A 20797-nucleotide genomic window follows, 5' to 3' on the forward strand; every position below is an offset into this window, starting at 1 on the left:
CAGATAAATTTAAAGCAAGATTTTATTCGGACGCGGGTAAGGTGCCGAGATGCCGCGGCGTGCCGGAACCAATCGCAAATTTATACAGTGGAGGTGCACTGCCGGGTATATCGTCGTCCTGTTTCCTCCGCACAGCCAGTCGACCACCTCTCCCACTTCCGCCCCGTCATGCACATCTTCTCCCAATCTTTCAAGTATGAGTGAGTATCTTCTGTTCATCGCAATTTTCTACAGCGTGTTCACTATGTAATTTCCAGTCATTCATGGTCTCACGTCGTCATTGGAATGTGGCACAAATACCCGAACCCACATTGTACTCACGTCGTTAACGTCGATGTTCTCGATCGTACGATTGATCCATTAACTGGAGTGATACGGACGGAGCGTGTCCTTGGGTGCAAACAAAAGACGCCCTCATGGATAGTCAAGGTCAGCCGCTCTCATGTCCGCACACGACATGTAACTAATTCTTGTATTCGATCGTTTTTAGCTCTTTGGTGGCTCGGAGGATGCTTTTGTTCGTGAGATATCCTTCATAGATCCCGCAACGCAAACCGCGACGATAACGTCCGTCAACCTCTCGCTGTCCCAATTCGCTACTTGCTATGAGCGAATACAGTATAGACCAATGTCCTCCACCCAGACATCATTCATACAGACAGCAGAGATACAGGCGCGGATGGCTATGTGGAGGAGTATGACAGACAAGTTCGAGGATTGGTTGGTTCAGCGCTTCGAGCAAAACGCTATTTCAGGTAAAGCTGGATTTTCGGACGTGCTCAGAACAATGTGGGAGGCCAAGGAACAACAGACTGCACCATCATAGAGCAGCAGGATATCTAGTCCGTTTCTTCCTTTCGCTTGCACTTTCAGCATGTTAGATGCGTCCCATGGAACCCCCCTAGATCACATTCAAAACGTCTGCTACTTGGACGACTTACGTTTATTTTACAATACAGAGGCACATGTATTATTTGGATTCTTGCACACATCTACGACGAGCATGCAGATCCTTGACACTAGGTGAAGGATATCATTTAGACTTCTTGCTCGTACGCATCTTCCCATCCCACATCAGTGACATGATCGTCGCCTTTTTCACTCTCGTCATCCTCTCCTTCCTCACCTTGTTCTTCTCGACGCGGCCGGGGCGCTGGTCGTTGACTTCCAATGCCCCCGCCGTCTTCCTCAAGAACTATCATGCCTTCTCCGTCGCTCTTATCATCCATAGTATATAAATTGTCCTTGTCATCGAGGGATGGAGCTTGAGGTCCATCAACAAAAAGGTCCTTGAGTGCATCGTAATTGATACGTTTACTGTACTTGTAATTTTTCTTGATGAGATTCCGCACTGATTCGGCTGCTGTATTTCCAGACGGAATTGAGTCGTCACGCGGTTTCGTGCTGGTTTTGCGACGCTGAAGAATACGAAACGTATCAGCATATAAAGGCAAAGTTCATGAGAAAATATCGTGCATGGCATGATACGAACCTTCCGACTTTTAGGTTGATTGACATCAGCTGGTTCGCCCTTGGCTACAACAAGTGACCGCTCAGTCATGGACATAAATAATCAAGAAAGCATACCAGCTAACGCCTCCAAATAATCCCGGTTTATCTCCACCCAGACGCGTTCCTTGACTTTTACCTCCTCTTCGGTGAGGAGAAATTTGTCAAGCTCGTCCTCATCCAATCCTAGCAAATCATCGACTTCGGCAAACTGGGCCTGTCGGCGCTGCTCAGCTTCGTCCAGAGCGTCAAGAAGAAGTGAGCCCTGCGTATTTTGCAAGAAACTAGCAACTTCATCGGCGAGGGCCTGATCAACAGTGTCATCGATGGCAGCCACTGTTGATGAATCAAGTTCGGGAGATATCACATTTGACGCCGGACGTAAAGCGGGATCAATATTGGCATAGACTTCCTCGGTTTCGTCCGGGTAAAACAGCGGCGCCGGCTCAGATGTTCCGGAAAGGATACCCTGATTGAACAGGGCTGGGTCAATTATGGGTATCTGAGGTGGGATCTCCTCCACAGGCGGTGCCAGTTCCACCCGTTCCCCCTCAGATTCGCTACCTCTCCTTTTCCGTTTGCCTTTCCGCTTCTGGGTCTTGGGTTTGTCTTTCGGTCCACCAAGAGCCTCTTCCCGCTCTTTCTCTTCTTTCTCCTTTCCTTTTGTGAAGGCAGGAGGATCCATCTCTTCATCTAGCCACACCGTCCTGAAGTCGGCAAGCGTGAGGCCTCCGCTAGGAGTCTTCTTGAATTCATCTAATCGTTTCTTTAGTGTGGTATCAGCGATCTTCACCACTTGTACAATCTCCTCGACTGAACGCCGGAAGTTATTCATGCGGGCGGCAAGGAGGAGCGCCGCACCACAAATTCCTGCTGGGCGACGGCCCCGAGTGACCCAATCACGGTCAAAACGTTGTACAAGTCGAACGGCATCAGTGGCAACTTTATGAGTTTCTTCGCCAAACTCGAGCAACGCTGCGAAACGGGAGATGTAATGAGAAGGGTCGACGAGAGGGAGCTTTAAATTTAAAGTCTGTACGAGTTGGAGGTATATGTGGCCCAGCTCGAAGACATTGACCTGGAAATAGAGATAAGATCTAGTATCGACAAATACATCATTCCTTACCTGTAGAAGATCAGAGAAGTCTATAAGCATGTAATTACGTGTCTCTTTTTGTCGACAGGCAACATATAGACAGACAGCAGCGACATTATTGCTTTTGCGACCCTTAGTAAACTTGTGTTCAACGGCGAGGGTGTAAAGACGCGTTGCCGCAAGACAAACAATTTCAGATAAACGCAGAGCGCCAGCAAAGTTCTGAATCTTTCTGCTAGCTAGTGAATCATGAGGTCTGTTATGACTACGATAAAAACAACGACTCACCATTCGCGATAGTTTGCTCGCGGGACTCATTACTTCCTCTATTACCAAATGGACCTGACATGCGAGCATGCGCTGGCAGAGGCAGACTGAGGTTCTTTGTCCGCAGAACATCTATGACCAACACTTACTTGAACCCTGACCGACGTATGATCCCTGAACCATGGCCGCGCCAGCAGAGGTTTCTCCAAAAGTGACCTCTGAAACTATGGTGTTCTCCTCCACCACCGTTCCGCATTTGACACAAAAGCCATTACCGGCAGCTGCATCGTACTCAATAACAGTCCCTCCACAATCCGTGCACACAGTCTAAACGGGGATTGATGTCAAAGATGAAGTATAGTGATGCAAGAACCTACCATGATGATAAGAGGGCTCGGATACAATGTTATACGTTATTATGAACTCGTTAGGACGGTATGGGCGGTCGAATCTTGTGTTGCCCAGCTCTTGCACATAAAAAATGATAATGATAAGTGGTGGACTTAGTATGACATGATACAGTGCAACGGGTCGTCTCGAAGGGATTACAGGTTAACCGTAAGTCCGTGACCGGACTTTCAAATCCACTGGTCACTGCTACAGCGCTGCTCCCATTCCATGAGATCGCCGAGCATATGCAAGATGTAGCTGAAATTGTTGAAGGACGTCTCGGTGTCAGTAAGTACATACTTACTAGTACTTGACCTTAGCATGAGGCTTCCTTCCTACGGCACCGCAGCTTGAGGCCTCGTCAACGCAGACCGCTACAATGTCACAGAATTATTCATATGTTGTGAGTACGCCAGCTAGCCCACTCTGGACAGCCTTTACTTACCCTCACGGCCTTTGACATTATCCCAGGATCATGTATCAAGGTTTCCTTGTGGAATTTTCAAATAAACATTCTGGTTCTGTTACTACTCCTGCGATCATGCCGCAGATGAATCAAAGATATCAGAAGGCTTTCCTATGCATGCTATATTTGTCCAGGTCATAGTGTTGTCAAGGTTTTACTAGTGACATTCATGAGAACTATCATTGGCGCTTCAAGCCGTAGAGATGCTGTGTGATCAACTTGTCCTGCCTCTTGGCGGCAGTGAGGTCAAAAAGTGCTTGAAGTGCCGACTGTGAGAATATCTCCTTGATCGATTCCTCTTTCTGACTTTCATTCTTCCCTCTGCACCCCGGCAGGACCGTTGTAGCAGTTCGGTCGACCTTCTCCTGTTGCTCTTCTGTCTTCTGCTTCTTGAACGAATTCCTGCCAAACATACTGTCCTAGTGACATCGTCGTTCATTTATCCGTGATTTCGGTATGAATTATCCAGGTTGGGTAACAAAGCATCTGAAAACAGTTCAGTTCTACAACTGGTTGTCCGTGTCATGCGCATTAAGCAACTATGGAATGTTATCCCTATCCCATCCAAAATAAAGTTACTGGTGAGTACTTGCAGTGACTTTATGGTACAAATTATCAGAGGCAGCCTGCCACTGAACGAGGCGTCCTGAAGCATTGTAACAATGCTGTCCGTGCAACTAAGCTGACTCTTCGAAACAGTGGGATCGGATAACTCTTTCACGCACAACCACTTTTTACTTCGTATTTTCCATTCTTCACTGTGTTCTCCAGATCATCTTTCAAGGGCAGGCCTTTCGTATCAATGTCGGGGCTGCTGAGTTCTTGGCTTCCATCACCAGACAAGGAGACACCATCAATTCGAGCGCATTCTATGTTTTGGGGAGTGACCTTCGTCTTTGCGACAGTATCCCAGCGGACCTCAGCGCTAGCTCTTGCCAAGTAATCTGGAATGGTACGACAGTTGGGGACAATTCGCTGACATCCGCAAATGCATTAGCCCCCATGATTACTACGACATATTCAACGGGGACGTCAAGTTCCATGATCTCGACCCTTGTCGCGTCCTCAGGGTCGAAGGTGTCCACTAGTTCAACGAGTTCAAGCTACTCTGCGATGTCAAGTCTTATCACATCTGCAAGACCAACGATTACCGCAACTTCGAGTTCAACAGCAATCACAAACCCTGTGTCTTCATCGCATACCACTACCTCATCGGCGATAGCTTCAAGCGCCACTGATAAGGTACGCAGAGAGAGTGCTGCTGAAATGGTCAGTAATCCATTCAGGGTAGAAGTCAGCTAACGCGCCACTAGCAGCTGAATCGACGCAACCTCGTTCAAAATATCCAAGCTGTCGACATCAATGGCACCTCACAAGTCACTGTGAACGGATATGGCTGGAACAATCAAGTAGCTGTTTTAGATCGACAGTGCCTTTGGGCTCTGAATTATCCAGTTCAAATGTAAGAAGCGTTTCGCCATAGCCTATCGCTGTGTATGTAACGTCATCGAAGCCTTCAGCAGACAGAGCGGGAGGATTTGACCTTCATTGCTTTTCAAATATGGGTTCTCGGAATGTCTATCGTCGCTGTAAGTACAATAATGTTCTTTCTTCATCCATTTGTCACAACGTTGTACTAGATCCTGAACGAATCTGTCCCTCATACGTGAGTGCTGCACTAATTTGTCTGACGCGAGAGTACTCAGAGGACCATAGCATCGCAACTCTTTTGACACATATGCTGGCTACTGGATGGGCAGGTTATCAGATATTTAACACTGCTCAATTTCATGGTGACTTTTCGAGGCTGTCAACGAATGGAGCTTGTAATCCGATCAATCTTTTACCATCATATTGGAAAAGTCGGTTTGTTGCCGAAATTGCAAGCTTGGTGCTGAATGCCGTTGCGCTGTTGGTTTCTTCCTTTCTATCGTGGAGGCTTGCCAAGGTGATGCAGTCTCGATCCTGGTTTGCAAGTTCACAACACTCATGTATTTTACTTCGATTGCATCCAGCTCTTTGGCTGGCAGACTTTCAAGCGCGTCGGGGCTTCAATGGTTATCAGTCGTGTCTATAAATTTGTGCTCGTGCTCTCCATCGTTATCCAGATATCGCTCTTTTTCATGGTGGTCTCCATCTCACTTTGGCTGGATCAACTTTGGAATGGCAACATCGGGCGTCTTGACACCTCACCTGAATTCAAACCACTGTTGATCGTCACTCTCATAGTGAGTAAACAAATTACATGCCGCCAAAACCATTCACTAACTACGTTTTTGTGTAGCTCTTACTTCCTTGGTTAACTGCAGTCAGAATTCACTTTGCGATTGCTTCTATAGTAACTTACACCTCTCACAGGGCTGGCATGGTGTGCGCCGAGAACTCAAAATACCCATGTTCGTATTTCTTGCGCTCAGTGTCGGATACCTTGCAGGCTGGGCAGCAATGTTCGATTCCAGCGCATTCCGGTGGACGTTCATGACCTGGACGTTCTTCGGGGTGATGACCTCTTCATCTGTCTTCCTGACTCTTGTTGCGTTCATCTTGGGCATCATATGTCGTATTAACTTCGGCAAGGGGCTTATACGCTATCGTGAGTTTGCACTATTTGTTGCTCTTGCCTGTGAGCTTATACGGTTGGTACAGTCAATGCAGACGAGCCAATCCCAGAAGACTTTGTACCCGTGAACTACGGAGATGACCTAGAAAAGATCGCGTTCCAAACGGATGATAGGAGAATGTCCACGTTTTCCGCCACGTTCGGCGCAGGACAAGAAGTTTCCCCCTCTCAGATGCTCGCTCCTCCTATATGGGAAAAGTTTTCCATGCCTGATGCATTCTTAGCCCCAACCTCCGGATCCTACAACGCCGTTGAGCGGCAAGTGTCCAACGGTAGCACCTATAGTTCAACGAGCACTACTTCAAGCCGAGTCGGGAGTGACTCTGCTGCTGGACATTCCAAACGCTGGATTATCGAGTAAATAACACTTGCGATTTGCACAGGCTCCCGGTGTATTTGAACAGTAATTGTAGTGTAACTTATCAGTACCACTAGGTGGTTGGAATTCATACGAACATTTACTCTACTTTCAGCGAAAGTCACCGGCAAGCATCTCCAAGCGCGACAGAGACTTAGAACTGGTCGTCAGCGCTCGCTAGTTCCGGGTAAGCATCTTGTGTAGATAGCACAATCAACCATCACTTGTGGAACGTCGACCAATTTGCAAGCAACTCGCAAATGCTGTAACCAGTCCAGAGACTGAGAAAGTATCGACTCTAGTTTGCGCACAGCGAACTCCGAACTGACGCCCGTTCGCCATCGGTGAATGGTCTCCACATGGGAATCGGTATATGCTTGGTCTTCTTTTCATTTGCTCGCGCTGGTACATAGCTTCTTTGAGCTGAAGAACCGTGCGCCGATGTTCTCCATCTTCTTCGGCTAAATTCTGCTTAAACGTTCATCTTCTGTGAGTTGCTGCTGCCACTGCTAATACCAAAGGTACGAGTAGTGAGGGAGAAGTTCTCTCTGCGCGAAATGATATAGACTTCGTTCTCTGGGAGGAACACGACTTAGAAAAAGTGATATGATTGACGATAATCAACGGTATTATTGCAGGTATCATTAGTAAATTACATCTATGAGTGAGGTGACGTTAGTGATGAAAATTGCCAAATAGAGCAGCTATGCTCACAAGCCACCGCCAGAATGCTTCCATCTTGTTCTTCACCGGGGGTTCCTCATATGAGTCTGCCACGATGTCAGCTATATCGCTCTTAAAGTCCATGTCCTCTGCAGCAACGGGCTTTGTGCCATAGTAGAGGCGAGCACCAAAGTACATAATTGGCCAGGTAATAAGAAGAATATAGTCAGTGACAAAAGTTACACTATTCCACTTTCCTTTGAGGAAGACGCCCCATCCGCTAAACTAGAGAGTAGAGGAATAGTCAGTCTAAATAATATTAGCGGATATGAAAAGGTTGACATACGAAACAGATGGTGATCGTCGTAACTACTCCCCACCACGCTGCGTATGGCTGGAGATTTGTGTAGTAAGGGAGCGTCTTGCGGTCGATGCCTTGAACCTGCATGCCCTTGTAGAAGCGGAGGTACGTCACCGAAATACCAAACCACGTCATAAGGCCAGCGATGGCTGACATGTTGGAAAGCCGGTTAAATACCGAGCCCGCACTACTGGACACAGCCATGAAAGCCAGAAGGGAGAAAGCGGCGGAGAAGAGGACAGCAACGTAAGGCAACCCGTTGCGCGTGGTTTTAAGGAAGATCTTGGGAGCATTTCCTGAGGCTGCAAGACCATCTACGAAGTGTATTAATTTCGATGAGTTGCCTGCCAGATAAGTGTACATACAAATCGCACGAGATGAAGTATACAAGGCACTAGATGATGCAGACCATGCCGAGGTCAACAAACAAGCATTAATGATCTGTTTTGAATAGCAATGAGAAATTTCTAGGTAAAAAAGGAGGGCCATGTGCGGCTCACTGAAGGAAGAGATTTAATTCCAGCTGTTTCAATAGCAATGACGAATGGAGACCGGGCGGTTCCAGTGTTCAATTTGAGTAATGGGTTGTTAGATGGTACAAGCAAACCAATTATGAGTGTTCCACAGATGTAGAAAAGCAATATACGGATGTATACTCGACGGATGGCTTTGGGCAAGGTATGACGAGGATTCTTCGCTTCTCCAGCAGCAATCTAAGTGAGATTCGTAAGCAATATATTGATTGATAAGCATAGAATATAACGTACAGCAACAATCTCGGTTCCAATGAATGAGAAAGCAGCCTGCGTCAAAACAGCCCACCAGCCGAGGAATCGTCCTTCGGCACCTTCGATGCCACTATACTGAACGAATGGTCCAGGATTTTTCCAGTAGCGGAATCCAATGCGGTCATGGTTTGGACCACCTCCTAAATCGATGACTATACCGAGAATAATAACACCAGTGATTGTGATGACCTTAACGGATCTATAGTAATTTCAGAATAGGAGATCGGGATATATTACACGGTAGTAGTACGCACGCAAATATGAATTCCGCCTCGCCGTAAGCGCCAGCACCGAGCATATTAATGGCGAGAACGACGGCAAGACATGTGACGACCCATACTGAATCATTGACGGTGTAATTCCAATAATTTATCAATAATGCAGCAGCAGAAATCTCAGCTGAGATGATAAAAGAATGTCAGCAGGGACGCTAAGAAAATGCATTCAATTCAAGTACCAGGTGCTAAAAGGTAAGAGGTCAGTAATTGTGAGAAATGAACGAGGAAGAATGGGACGTACAGCTAATCGTCCAGTCATACCAGTAATTCCAACCCATGGCAAAAGAGAACGCAGGGTCAATGAAGCGCTCGGCCAGTTTAATGTGACCACCAGCTATAGGCAGGTAAGCAACCTACGGAAATGAAGATCAGGTACATGAACTACGTCTGGGGCGTGCAGCAAGCATACCATTTCTCCCAGACTGATCATGACGCAATAGACGATGGAGCTCATGACAATGTAGCCGAGCAATAGACCAATGGGACCTCCATAACTCAGAGAGTCTGCGGTTCCAACAAAAAGACCAGTACCGATAACACCGCCAATACTTGACAGAGGTGAAAATTCGCCAGAAAAAAAAATAAGAAAATTCAACACACACCTGATCATGGCGACGTGACGATTCTTGAGTTTACGTTGCAGGGTGTGCCGCGAGGGCCCCTGAAAAGACTCTCCGTCATGGTCTAAGACGTCAGAGAATTCGCCTTTGCTGCTACTACTAGTGTGATAGGCAGTAGCGGTGTCTGTCTTTTCGGCACCCATTGTGACGAGTGCTTATGAACGAAAAGGTAGGAGGGAAAAAATAATACTTTGACCCAACTACGACTCATACTAGTACTAGATATAGTATGAGCGGGGGGAGGGGGGGCGTAGTGTTGCGGACAGAACTGGCAGAACTTGGCAGAACGATGTTCCACCAGCGTGGCAGATGGCAGAATCATGTGTTGTTTATGGCGCTAGAGGTACGAACTACATGGATGGCAGTATCTTCCTTATGGACGTTGATCAATAGGAACGCCACGTCTGCATGATAGGACGCCTTTGGGATCACACCGTGCAACCAGAGTTGGGGAGCTTCACATTGGCGTGGTTAGTGGTTGCTATCATGTATCCGTAGTTCGGGAATGGGATTAGCAGTCTGTGAAAGCATACCTCTAAAGTATGTATTCCCGTGGTGTCGAGTCATAGACGTTAAAGATAGTTATTGTATCTGGATCAGAACGGGTAAGTGTTCTTGAATAGTGTCCCAGAAAATGGGCTAGTCGGAAACCTACCATGGGGACTGTCGATAAGCAAATCCGATTTGCTGATAGATGATTTGTTATATATCTTAGTATCTTCAGCCAGGGGGTCAGTCAGCTACAACTCATTACTTTCCAGCCTTGCTATGTTCCTCAACGTGCCTTCAGATTTCGCCGTGACAAGTTTAGACCAGGCTCAGCTTACTTCTTGCTTTTAGCCCTAGTCAATATCGATTTTATTTCACACCCGGCATATTGTATCGAGTTCGCATTTGATGAGAGAGAGCTGCCGAAATGCGGCTGACTGGGTGAGATCAACGTGACAAGCACTATATAGTGCTCGATATCGCGAACGCTGATGTCAACATGGACCAGAAAGAAAGCGCGTACGGTCACCACAACGCCTCACCAAATCACCGGAACCAAGTTTTGAAAATGGTGAAGAGATGTGAAGGAGATGGTCGAAGACTTCTGTTGGTCATATAGCCCGTGTGGTCCGTACTTAGCGCCTTGTCGTTTCGCGTCGAGTGCATGCAGTGCAATCGTTGCTGCAAAAAGTTGTCATCCGGTGTCTCTGCATCAGCCAGTATAGCGTGCGGGGAATCTGCCATGGTAGCATGGACGTGTTCAAACAATGTTTGGTCCGATAAGCACAGTCGAAAGACTGGATCCTGCGCAGATAGGTGTATGCGGAATGCTAGCAGGAATATTGGAGTGTGGGAAATATTGATCCATGACGTTTCCACGCTCAAAAAATGTGAGCCCATCATACATCAGATGCCTCTACTCACTGGCGGGTACTTCAGTTGCACCGATGATGCACCACAGGTCCGCTACTCAAGTTCAACCTGTTTGATGCATTACTATGACACGAGCCTGTGACAACGTGATTCCGTAGTAACGACCAAATACAGTCATCCTCACCAGTTCACTGTGTTGCTGCCCCAAAACTTTCTTGATTTCCTCGCAGTGCCACGGCGACCTAGTGCATCTAGACTCTACTAGACTTTCCATGGGGATTAATCCGATGTTCGCGTCAACAGTCAGTCAACGACTTTTCCGCTACTCAGAGAATTGCGCAAGATTCGTCATGAATCTCGATACTCGTACATCTGTCAGAGTAATCTGTAGTCGTTTCATAGTTCGCCCTGCCATGCACTGGTTCAAGGTTGGTCAAACTTACACACAGCCTATCACCAATCTTCTCAGACATTGATTCAAAAGATATTCTCTCCCACTGTATCGATCCGCCTTGCTAGAATGTGCAATTTTGTGAATGCAGCGGAGGAGTCGCGATGTTTCTCGTCGGATTCCAAAGGGTGACTCGGACGAAAAATGACGAGTCGTCTACCGAAATCACGCGACTCTTGTGTCGATGTTGCAGAAAGCGAACTGGGCCTCGATACAGGGGAGTGAGTGTCACTTCTGTAGTCGTGCCCCCGTCATGACGACTACTCCTACTATTATAGTTTCTCGTGGAGCGTACTTTGAGAATGCCTGTGAACTAGACTGCGTTCCTTTTGCGGCCTATTTTGAAATACCCTCGGACAACCGGTATTTGGTGCGGTAACTGCGGTTGCGTACGTTGGTCCATCACAATCATAGGGAGCGGCCATGAGACCAATTATGACGGAATCAACGACTCAGGTCCACATCATTCTTCCAGCTCTTTTCATCAGTTCCTGTGGCCCGATTTTGCGTCCAGTTGATTTTCTGCACCTTGCTGTTCATAGTATTTGGAACAGTCATGTGCAAAGATTATTTGTCTTCTCTGATGTTGACGCATTTTGATAGTAAAACTGGCATCGAAGGTCAGAAGGAACTCGGGAAACGCTACTAGTTCGTGTGTACATGTCGCTAGCTAGACAAATTACGAAAACAATTTGAATGAGGATGTACAAGTATGAGTAAGGCTACATGTTTGCTAAGTGTGAATTGGAATGTTGCAGAAATTAAGTGAACTACCAGCATGCATGAGTTATCGTCATTCATATTCATATTCATATTCAGCTTCGGGTGTGGGCGTTCCTGTTGAAGAGAGGGTGGGCGAGGGTATCTGGATGGCCTCAACTTCTTTCTCCTGGATGATTGCAGCTTGCCTTGCAACTGTAGCCATCTCATAGGTTTCTTCTGTCGGCAGCTCTATAGGCGGACTAGTCACCAACTCAGTCTCCTCATACCCAAGGAGCGTCTCGCCGAATTGGAGCATCCAAGGGTGGTCCAGTAGTTCGATAGCCGTCGGCCTTCTCATGGCATCAATGATGAGACACTGCTTGATGAAGTTGATGCCTAGATCGCTCAGCTGTCCGGGTTCCGGCAGGGGTGGATGCTGCGTAGCCACTCCAATGTGGAACATGACGGCCCTGTTGCCCCATTCCCGTCAGATCAATCCTTACATCGGAGACGAACAATGGTCGTACCATTCATTATCCAAATTGCTCCATGGTTTCTTGCCGGTTGCAAATTCTAGAACCACGCATCCGAGCGACCAGACATCCATTGCCCCGTGACGACCTCTCTTGTCATTTTTGATGACTTCCGGGGACATATACATGGGCGTTCCGGTCAGGCTGTTCATGCCTAAGCCTCCGCCAAAGCCACCAGTTTTCGTAGAATTCCCGCCGCCGAAGTCTCCTCTACGTGTGCGTTGCATGGTGCGATTCTTCACGAGGATTTTAGACGCTCCAAAATCAACATATTTGATGACACCACGATGATCAAGGAGAATATCTGTTGAACGATCCAAATGATGTGTAAACCGCAGAATGCTCAGACTTACTGTCAGGTTTGATATCCCGATGGACTATTCCCTTCGAATGCAAATATGCAAGTCCCTCCAGCATCTGCATGGTGTAGAGCTGTATGATACTCTCGTCCTCAATTCGCCCATGTTCCAGAAGAGAAGCCAGGCTTCCGCCCTGGCAGTACTCTTCAAAGATGTATACCTTGTCGCGGTGCACTTCGATTCCGTAGTATTCTACGACGTTGGGATGATGAAGCATTTCCATGACGCTTAGCTCGTCCTTGATTTGCGAGTAGAGGTTTGGAAGCCCAGACAGCTCTTGAAATTTGATTTCCTTGACAGCCATGAGGGAACCAGAGTCGAGGTTGACTGCGAGATAAACTGAACCGAATGCCCCAGCCCCAATGAACCTCCTTTGCTGCCAACGAATGGAGATATTGGAACTTGAAGACGCTAGGAAAACGAGAGACCGATCTTCGGGTTTCTCGTTGTCAAGAACACGACCTACAACCCTTTGGTCTGTGCCGGTCTGTGCTCGACTGCTTTCAAGTGCATATAACGCCCTTGCCGTCTTCTCCCAATACAGACGCACGTTAGCATCTGTGTATGAGTACGTGTTCATGCTGATGAGGTCATCATTAGCAGGCGATGAAGACCTTGGGAATCCAGGCTCTTCATCGGCAGTCATCGAGGCTTGCTCGCGCAGAAGTCCCTCTTGTCTTTCCTTCTCCTTCCGTGCTTCCAAAGTGGACCGAGCACCAAGAATATCAAAATGGCTGATGAGGAGCGTCATGCAGCTAGCTACTTTCTGCCGCAGCATTTCGAATTGATCATCTGGCATTTGCAATATATTGTTCCGTCGAGTGCGGTGTAGCGCGAACTCCAATGCATTCACGGCCCATCGAAAGGTTTTCCGATCTGATGGATCGCAGTCATCGCAGATGAATGATACCCAGGAGATGGCGAGGCGTATCAGCAGTCGGTTGAATTTGCTGAGAGGCGAACGTTCCATGTACTTCTGAGCGTGTTGCCCATGCTCGGAAGCAAACAGATACCAATTCTCCAGGAGCTCCTGGTATCCAACTGCATTGCGCAGTGAATATCGAACGTGGTGCACAGAATCCACTATTGACTCCGCCAGCTTGTTGGTCGCGCGAGCTATCTTCCGCAGCTCACGATTGACTGTGGGTAGATGCGCTTGTTGTTCGATGATGCACTGCAGAGGAGTAAGCACCATTTCTAAAGGCTCATCTTCTTCGTCCACGAATATCTCTGAGAATTGTTCCTTGGCTAGCACAAGCCGCCGGTCGGGTCCATCTGCAACAAGACGCAAGCGGTTGTCCTTCATGTCAAGATCCATCCTTGGAAGTTCGAGCATGAACACCAGACCATTCCACAGAAATTGACTTAGAGGAGATAGGAGGAGAAGATATTCGGCCTCGTCATCATCCTCACTATCCATTATCTCCATGCTATCAACCACATGGACACCCTCGTCATTCATAGACTCGTTGGCATGGAAAGACTCAAAAAGAATGCGTCGTATGGCTTCTGGGCGGTCGCGCAAAGCACTAGATGCAATGATATAGATCCCTTCTTCTTCAAACGATCGCGTGTAGACCAAAAAATGATCTGTCGCCACAAGAGCTGCGATGACCTGTTCGATGGGGACGCCTTCCAGGTTGTACTCGGCAGAATTGCAGAATCTTTGGGTCAAGACCCTAAATATGCCCAATATTATCAGTAAAAATTCGTCCCTTCACATCAAGGTTCAACGTACCGTGCAAAACGTTGGAGCTTTCGATAGCGCAACCGGACGTTGTCCAATATCTTGCCATACCAGTTGACCTTCTGCTCGTCAGTCATGTGGCCTGACACATTGTTGGCGATGATATCTGCGTCGAAGATATTCGCGGACCCGCGACGTTGAGGTGGCTTTTTGTCTGCAGAAGGCAGTCGGACTTGAGTATCAAAGTAATTTGCAACCCGGACCATGAGCTTGTTTGTCAATGAACTACAAATATGCCTTTAGTAAGAGGGAACACAACAGAGATACAAACTGACCAGACTTGTTCGGCGACCAACTGCGGGCCACCAGCAACAGTCATGCTGACATCATTGAAAGTCGCCCACTGAGACTCGATAAAATCCGTCTCTTTGAAGTAAATTCCTTTAACCCCGCTCTTGAGCTTCCAATGTATGAGTCTGAAGAATATAGAGAGCGCTTCAAGTATGGTGGAATCATAGTCATCGGTGATGCATTGAGGCAAATTCCAATTTCCGCCTGGGTCGGGTGCGAGGAAGGCCTCATATTGCCGCTTGAGCGTGCAGGCAAGACCCAAACTTATCTTTACATCTTCCGTGACTTGGTCGATGATGAGGACTTCTGGATCTTTAAGTTTCTGGACATAGTCCAGCCGAAGGCGGAGACATGCCTGCGCAAGTTTTGTCGGGAAGGAAATGAGTGGGACGAGTTCGTTCTCAAAAGTGGGGAGGTTCATTTCTTGAAAAAGGGAGGATAAGTTGATGATTATGCAGAGGAGATGGCTAGGAGTGAGTCTTTCTTCTCCGTATCTCAGAGTGTATTGCACCTGAACAATATGCCTCAGCCCAGAAGAACAAGGTACATGTCGAAAAGACAGTACACTAGTTGCGATTGGCAGGCGCTTTGACACGTTCACCCCAAGTAGGCTACAGAATATCACCTCGGTCTTCTGAAAGCAAAGCTAGCTCGGTATCGGGCCCAGCTTCTCGAGCCTGCCTCCAAGTCTGGGCCCGCCGGTGTCGGGTTTGACGTGCAGAAATCAGGAGATGCCCGAGTTGCATTGATAGGATTTCCGTCTGTCGGGAAGGCGAGTTCATTCATAACATGCACGAATATTATCTGAAGAGGAACTTCAGTCCACCCTCCTCAGTAAATGTACTCACACCGCGTCCGAAACGGCAGCATATGAATTCACAACCCTTACTGTCAGCAACTCTCACCCAGTATACCATATTGACAGCTGACTTGTACGGAATACTTAGGCGATACCCGGAGTGATCGAGTACCAGGGAGCACGTATACAACTGCTCGATCTTCCTGGAATTGTCGAGGGTGCTAGCCAAGGTTTGTTTCCCATTCTTTCCAAGTAAAATATATCATTGTTCTGTAGGCCGCGGTCGAGGGCGACAAGTTGTTGCTAGTAAGTACCTTGATCTACTTAAATGAAAGATAATAAGTATGGCGCAGCGGCGAAGACAGCCGATCTTATTCTCATCATGCTCGACGCCACAAAGTCTGAAGAGCAGCGACGGCTTCTCGAGATCGAACTCGATGCAGTTGGCATCCGCCTTAACAAACGCAAACCTGACGTAGTGTTCAAACGGCGGACAACTGGTGGTGTGAGTAGTTAATTCATGTCTCCTGTCACATTCTCATTATACTTGCAGATAACTGTACGCTGAAGCTGCATTCATGCGCCATTCAAACCTCTAATGGATTATTTAGCTGAATACTACCGTAAAACTCACTAAGACAGACGAGAAGACTATTCGCACCATTCTGGCAGGATGTATGCCCCCTGAATTTGGCTTCCATGTCCCTCACTGACCAGACGCAGATAAACTACACAACTGTGATGTGATGATCCGAGAAGATGTATGTCAATAACTCTATCGTTCGGCTATCACTCACAATGTTATTATTGGAAGATAACAACCGACGAGTTCATCGATGTTCTCATTGGTATGATAACTGTGTGTGCCGAGGCAAACTGCTCATTTGACTCGGAAAATTATAGGAACTCGAAAATATATCCCTTGTTTATGTATGTTTTGTTTGCTTGGCATGAGGTGCCACTTAGATCTGACTTCGGACAGATGTTTATAACAAGATTGATGCGATTAGTCTGGAGTTGGTCCGTACAAACCGACCAACTTGATTCTGACATCCTGAAGGACCCGTGATATCAGGTAGATAAACTTGCAAGAACAGAGAATACAGTCGTGATCAGTTGTGAGATGGACCTCAAGTGAGTCGACTATTTCCCCATAGATCTGTTCCCCCGTCTTACCACCAACTAGTCTGGACTACCTTATCGAGCAAATATGGGAAAGCTTAGAGCTTGTCAAAGTTTACACAAAGAAAAGGGGTGCACGACCAGACTTGTCGGATCCTGTATGTTTGAGAAAGGGCGCTACTATCGAAGTGTGTAACATCGCTATCGTTTCATAGACTTTCTTGACATCGCTATAGGACGTCTGTTTGGGTATTCATAAATCACTCGTCTCAAACTTCCGCAATGGGCTTGTCTGGTGAGTAAAACGTTTGTCGGCCCACACATACACTTAGCTCTTGACAGGGTATATAATATTTTGCTTGCATAGCGGATTGTGGCCACTGACTACTCGCATAGGGTCGTTCATCCAAGTTCTCACCCCACGCACAGAAGGTCAGTTTGAACCATCAGTTGCAAGACGAAGATGTTGTTTCAAGTATGTTTCCTTCTTTGACAGTATCACTGTTGTTAACATTTTGCCCTCCGTAGTTTTCACGAAGTAGTCACTGTTCAGTTACGACTTATCGGCATGAAGAATTTTGAGGAACAAGAACAAATATAATTTCTCTGACTTCTGGCTCTTGACCTGTTTCTGCCTATAAGTTGTCACTTGCCAAATTTAAGTTCAACGATCTCCCCCCGGTCCAAAATTTGACCACAGATCACCTGTGCGTATGTGGGCCAATTGCCTATGATGTAGTATAGACGCTATCATGTCCTGGGTCCAGCCGCCTTGGAAGAACTTGGGAGGCACGCGTACTCCGAAATTTGCATGCGTTCGCTGTGATCGAGGTCATCTATCCCGCGGACTTATCAGTGATTCCACGAGGTATTACCGGTACACGAGTGGTACACGTCGTTGGTGGCTCCTTTCGCGAACGTATCGGTTACTTAAAAAAGTGGCCGATGCTGTGCTGTCACGGTCTTAGCTTCTAGCAACTTCAAAAAGTAAAAATTTGTCACAAACATGCTAGACTCGTTATAAATGCTTCTCATCGTTCAGTGCATCGTTCAGCGCTCAGCACCCATAACCTAAGGTTCGTGTGTGTCTTATCAGCACTAGTAACCGCGGTCACACGTGCCGCCGTAAAGGACGCAAATTGGGGCGTCTATGTATGATCCAGATCACCGACGGCTCATCGGAATAAGTTGAAACCGTTCGGAAATTAGGCTCTTGACGTTGAAAAACGGCATACCTCCTGTAACTTCTCTTCCCAACTTTCCCCTTCAGTCCTACAATTAATGGGTTCCATTGCCTCTCCTTCCAATACTCCTCCAATCGAACTTTTATTCCTTGGAACAGGCACTTCCTCCTCGATCCCTCACCTGGACTGTCTGACCGCTCCGGCCAATAGAAAGCCCTGTTTGACCTGCCTCTCTACGCTGACTCCAGAAGGAAAAAAGAATATCAGGCGAAATACATCCGCGGCTCTTCGCATATCAGGCAAGGACGGCAAGACAACGTAAGTCCACATCATTGACTTTTCTTCCTGATCACGAACTTGAACTAGAACTGTGGTCATCGACGTGGGCAAAAACTTTCAAGCTGCGGCGGTGGAGTGGTTCCCAAAGTATGGATTGAGGGAGATTGACGCTGTTATCATCACCCATGCACATGCCGATGGTCGGATTTGTTTATTTGAGATGGACGATGGTGCTGATTGTCTTGATAGCCATGAATGGCTTGGATGATCTCCGAGGTAAGGACAGGAATAACTCTGACATAGCATTGCATGCATGTTCATTATTACATCAGGATGGACGCTCGGAGGTGCCATACAAACTCACATCGATATCTATGTTTCTCAGTCCACGTTTCGCGAAGTTCAAAGATCTTTCCCTTATTTGGTCTCCAAAGAATTCGCATCTGGGGGAGGTGATGTAAGTTTTTCTTTCGTTAACTCGGACATCTATTTGATATATGCAATGCCCCGGAAAACAGGTGCCGGATTTTGAATGGCACATCATAGAAGATAAAGTCCCATTTGAAATCAAGGATACGGGTGTCCAGATTACCCCATTCATAGGTTGGTTAATGCTGTGATAAAGGTCTATTCTCGATTGACTAAACTGGTTAGTCCACCATGGCAGGGTGTTTACCACAGATCCTCCGCCAGCCTTTGCACCGACACCATGCGCAACTCAGCCAACAACTCCCAACTTGTCAGGAAGGTCATCCCCCGTAAGACCGCTGTCAGGTACCTGCTGCAGGAACGCACCACCCAAGATTAATCCCTACTTGTGCTTTGGGTTTTTGATTCAGGACAGCATCATCTACATTTCTGACGTATCTTTGATACCTGATGATACTTGGGCTCTCCTAGAGTCGGCAAAGAGACCGATGCCAGTGTTGGTGCTCGACTGCTTGCGGCTGAGGTCCCATACGTCACATATGGGTGTTCAGGAAGCAATAGCTACGGTGCGAAGGTTGAATCCCAGCCGAACCTATTTGACTGGGTTCAGCCATGATATTTCTCATGATGAATATGTAACCATTGGCAGGGCCGCGGGGGCAGAGGGCCCTAACTTAGATACAACTCGCATGAGCGTCATGGAGCGTCGGGGGACGGAGATGATTCGAGAAGGGAAACCCGTGTGGATTCGGCCATCCCATGATGGATTGAGGGTATTTGTATCTAGTGATGATTCGGTCATTGACGAGACATACGACTGAACAGGAAGTTGTTCTTGTATTGCCATTCCCCTTGAATCTTGATTTTGTCGTGTATCTTTAAATATACGTTTAGTTGTACCGTAGAATTCGGGGTCCTGGCGGCTGTTAACGGAATAGGACTTACGTGATACAATCCTGTTCAATTGATTATTGCCCTTCCACCCACACATCAATCTTCTAGGCCTGCAGTAGCTGTCCTGTCCGCTCTCTCGTTCTGATCTTTTAAACCGACTTGAATTGAAACCAGCCGTACCGGGGTCGTTGACAATGAAGTTCTTTTCTCAATCCTTCTTGTACGAGTGAGTAGTTTTTCATCCCAGTCAGGTTTGCCACTCATATGCTCAAAAACCTCCAGCGATCCCTGGTCCATTGTCTCTCTCGCCTTCTTTTTACGCTATCCTAATCCATACGCAGCTCATGTCATTTCGTGCGATGTCATTGACAGGCACCAGACAGAGTCGGGCTCCTTATTGACAACAAGGCTCATATTGAAAAGGGGAGCTTTGCCAAGATGGGCTCCCCAAGGCATTATCTCAAGGGCTGAGTCATGGGTCATCGAGGAGAGCGAAGTGGATCCCTTTGGAAAGTTTGTTCGGTGCAGGACTAAAAACCTTGATCATGTCAAGGTTATGCAAGTCGAGGAAACTCAACTGTTCGAGCAAAATGAAGACGGGTACGTGTCACTTATCTTACACACACGAGTCTCACTAACGGCTGTCTCGAGCAGCCGTACTATGCAGACAACCGAGGCATACATTACCTCCAAGTTCGGCTGGGGAATGACAAAACGAATCGAGAGCCATGGACTAGCTCGGTTCAAGGCTCACGTTCAAAGAGTTAGCTTGTTTTACTGTCTTTCTTCATTATTGGTCGTCTGATCTCTTCGTAGTCTCGGCAGGGTGTCTCCCTCATCCTTGACCTAATTCGCCAAGCTCGATTGCAGCCTATGGCGTTAAGCTCGTATATAACACATCTCCACTCAGACCATTCTTTCGCTTCTACGGATACTCCGACTTCATCCCACAGCTCAGACAATACTGGCCATGCGCCAGAGGAGTATTCTTCGCCCACGACTGAAAACACTTGGTTGGGCAAAATATGGGGCAGTAGGTAATCGGTCTGGAGTCCATTCTTACTTACTTGCTTCCTCCTTGACATAATTTGGTTTTAGTTTTACGTGTTGCACTCATTGTATCATTAGTGGCATCTAGTACCCTCACAAATGTTGTTCACGGATATGTGCGTGCTGCGTAAGTTGTACATGCGCATAAGTATGTGAGTGTGCATGTGAGGCGTGTAAGA

General features: G+C 47.2%; 8 protein-coding genes across 8 annotated transcripts; 5 read left to right on the forward strand and 3 right to left on the reverse strand.

Annotated features, from left to right (window-relative positions):
- Positions 1 to 34: 34 nt before the first annotated feature.
- Positions 35 to 932, forward strand: HD556DRAFT_933433 (MSF1-domain-containing protein). The gene is made up of 3 exons (XM_041312068.1): positions 35 to 200; positions 258 to 429; positions 491 to 932. Exons 1-3 carry the CDS (start codon positions 169 to 171, stop codon positions 824 to 826), a joined length of 540 nt encoding a protein of 179 aa, XP_041155153.1. The 5' UTR covers positions 35 to 168; the 3' UTR covers positions 827 to 932.
- On the reverse strand, positions 746 to 3252 carry HD556DRAFT_1500709 (BRF1-domain-containing protein; the record flags this gene model as incomplete). Its single annotated transcript, XM_041308951.1, has 7 exons — positions 746 to 1418; positions 1493 to 1536; positions 1588 to 2635; positions 2711 to 2844; positions 2894 to 3004; positions 3034 to 3199; positions 3250 to 3252. 7 exons carry the CDS (start codon positions 3250 to 3252, stop codon positions 1038 to 1040), a joined length of 1887 nt encoding a protein of 628 aa, XP_041155154.1. The 3' UTR covers positions 746 to 1037.
- Positions 3253 to 4252: 1000 nt separating this feature from the next.
- Positions 4253 to 6709, forward strand: HD556DRAFT_1246142 (uncharacterized protein; the record flags this gene model as incomplete). The annotated part of the gene is made up of 10 exons (XM_041298586.1): positions 4253 to 4309; positions 4428 to 5015; positions 5042 to 5190; positions 5242 to 5317; positions 5369 to 5394; positions 5445 to 5676; positions 5744 to 5956; positions 6013 to 6036; positions 6087 to 6321; positions 6375 to 6709. 10 exons carry the CDS (start codon positions 4253 to 4255, stop codon positions 6707 to 6709), a joined length of 1935 nt encoding a protein of 644 aa, XP_041155155.1.
- A 672-nt stretch (positions 6710 to 7381) lies between these two features.
- Positions 7382 to 9559, reverse strand: HD556DRAFT_1246092 (amino acid permease; the record flags this gene model as incomplete). Its single annotated transcript, XM_041298578.1, has 9 exons — positions 7382 to 7654; positions 7716 to 8044; positions 8096 to 8171; positions 8231 to 8443; positions 8498 to 8717; positions 8773 to 8917; positions 9038 to 9149; positions 9206 to 9344; positions 9399 to 9559. The coding sequence occupies 9 exons, from the start codon at positions 9557 to 9559 to the stop codon at positions 7382 to 7384; spliced, it is 1668 nt and encodes a 555-aa protein (XP_041155156.1).
- A 2463-nt stretch (positions 9560 to 12022) lies between these two features.
- On the reverse strand, positions 12023 to 15282 carry HD556DRAFT_1312436 (kinase-like domain-containing protein; the record flags this gene model as incomplete). The annotated part of the gene is made up of 5 exons (XM_041300656.1): positions 12023 to 12401; positions 12459 to 12768; positions 12818 to 14502; positions 14562 to 14795; positions 14846 to 15282. The coding sequence occupies 5 exons, from the start codon at positions 15280 to 15282 to the stop codon at positions 12023 to 12025; spliced, it is 3045 nt and encodes a 1014-aa protein (XP_041155157.1).
- On the forward strand, positions 15209 to 17368 carry HD556DRAFT_933369 (P-loop containing nucleoside triphosphate hydrolase protein). The gene is made up of 18 exons (XM_041312067.1): positions 15209 to 15334; positions 15391 to 15404; positions 15472 to 15633; positions 15683 to 15751; positions 15809 to 15890; positions 15937 to 15966; positions 16014 to 16165; positions 16214 to 16219; positions 16272 to 16335; positions 16384 to 16421; positions 16475 to 16508; positions 16564 to 16590; positions 16643 to 16680; positions 16736 to 16794; positions 16847 to 16970; positions 17019 to 17077; positions 17125 to 17257; positions 17311 to 17368. Exons 1-17 carry the CDS (start codon positions 15325 to 15327, stop codon positions 17147 to 17149), a joined length of 993 nt encoding a protein of 330 aa, XP_041155158.1. The 5' UTR covers positions 15209 to 15324; the 3' UTR covers positions 17150 to 17257; positions 17311 to 17368.
- A 427-nt stretch (positions 17369 to 17795) lies between these two features.
- HD556DRAFT_1407190 (beta-lactamase-like protein) lies at positions 17796 to 19641 on the forward strand. The gene is made up of 6 exons (XM_041304032.1): positions 17796 to 18284; positions 18333 to 18445; positions 18495 to 18521; positions 18578 to 18702; positions 18764 to 18848; positions 18900 to 19641. Exons 1-6 carry the CDS (start codon positions 18064 to 18066, stop codon positions 19493 to 19495), a joined length of 1167 nt encoding a protein of 388 aa, XP_041155159.1. The 5' UTR covers positions 17796 to 18063; the 3' UTR covers positions 19496 to 19641.
- HD556DRAFT_1407195 (PRELI-like family-domain-containing protein) lies at positions 19642 to 20731 on the forward strand. The gene is made up of 4 exons (XM_041304033.1): positions 19642 to 19794; positions 19851 to 20168; positions 20223 to 20331; positions 20385 to 20731. The coding sequence occupies exons 1-4, from the start codon at positions 19763 to 19765 to the stop codon at positions 20607 to 20609; spliced, it is 684 nt and encodes a 227-aa protein (XP_041155160.1). The 5' UTR covers positions 19642 to 19762; the 3' UTR covers positions 20610 to 20731.
- Positions 20732 to 20797: the final 66 nt, after the last annotated feature.

Source organism: Suillus plorans (assembly GCF_016647745.1).
Source record: "Suillus plorans strain S12 chromosome Unknown HD556scaffold_74, whole genome shotgun sequence".
Classification (NCBI taxonomy): Eukaryota; Fungi; Basidiomycota; class Agaricomycetes; order Boletales; family Suillaceae; genus Suillus; species Suillus plorans.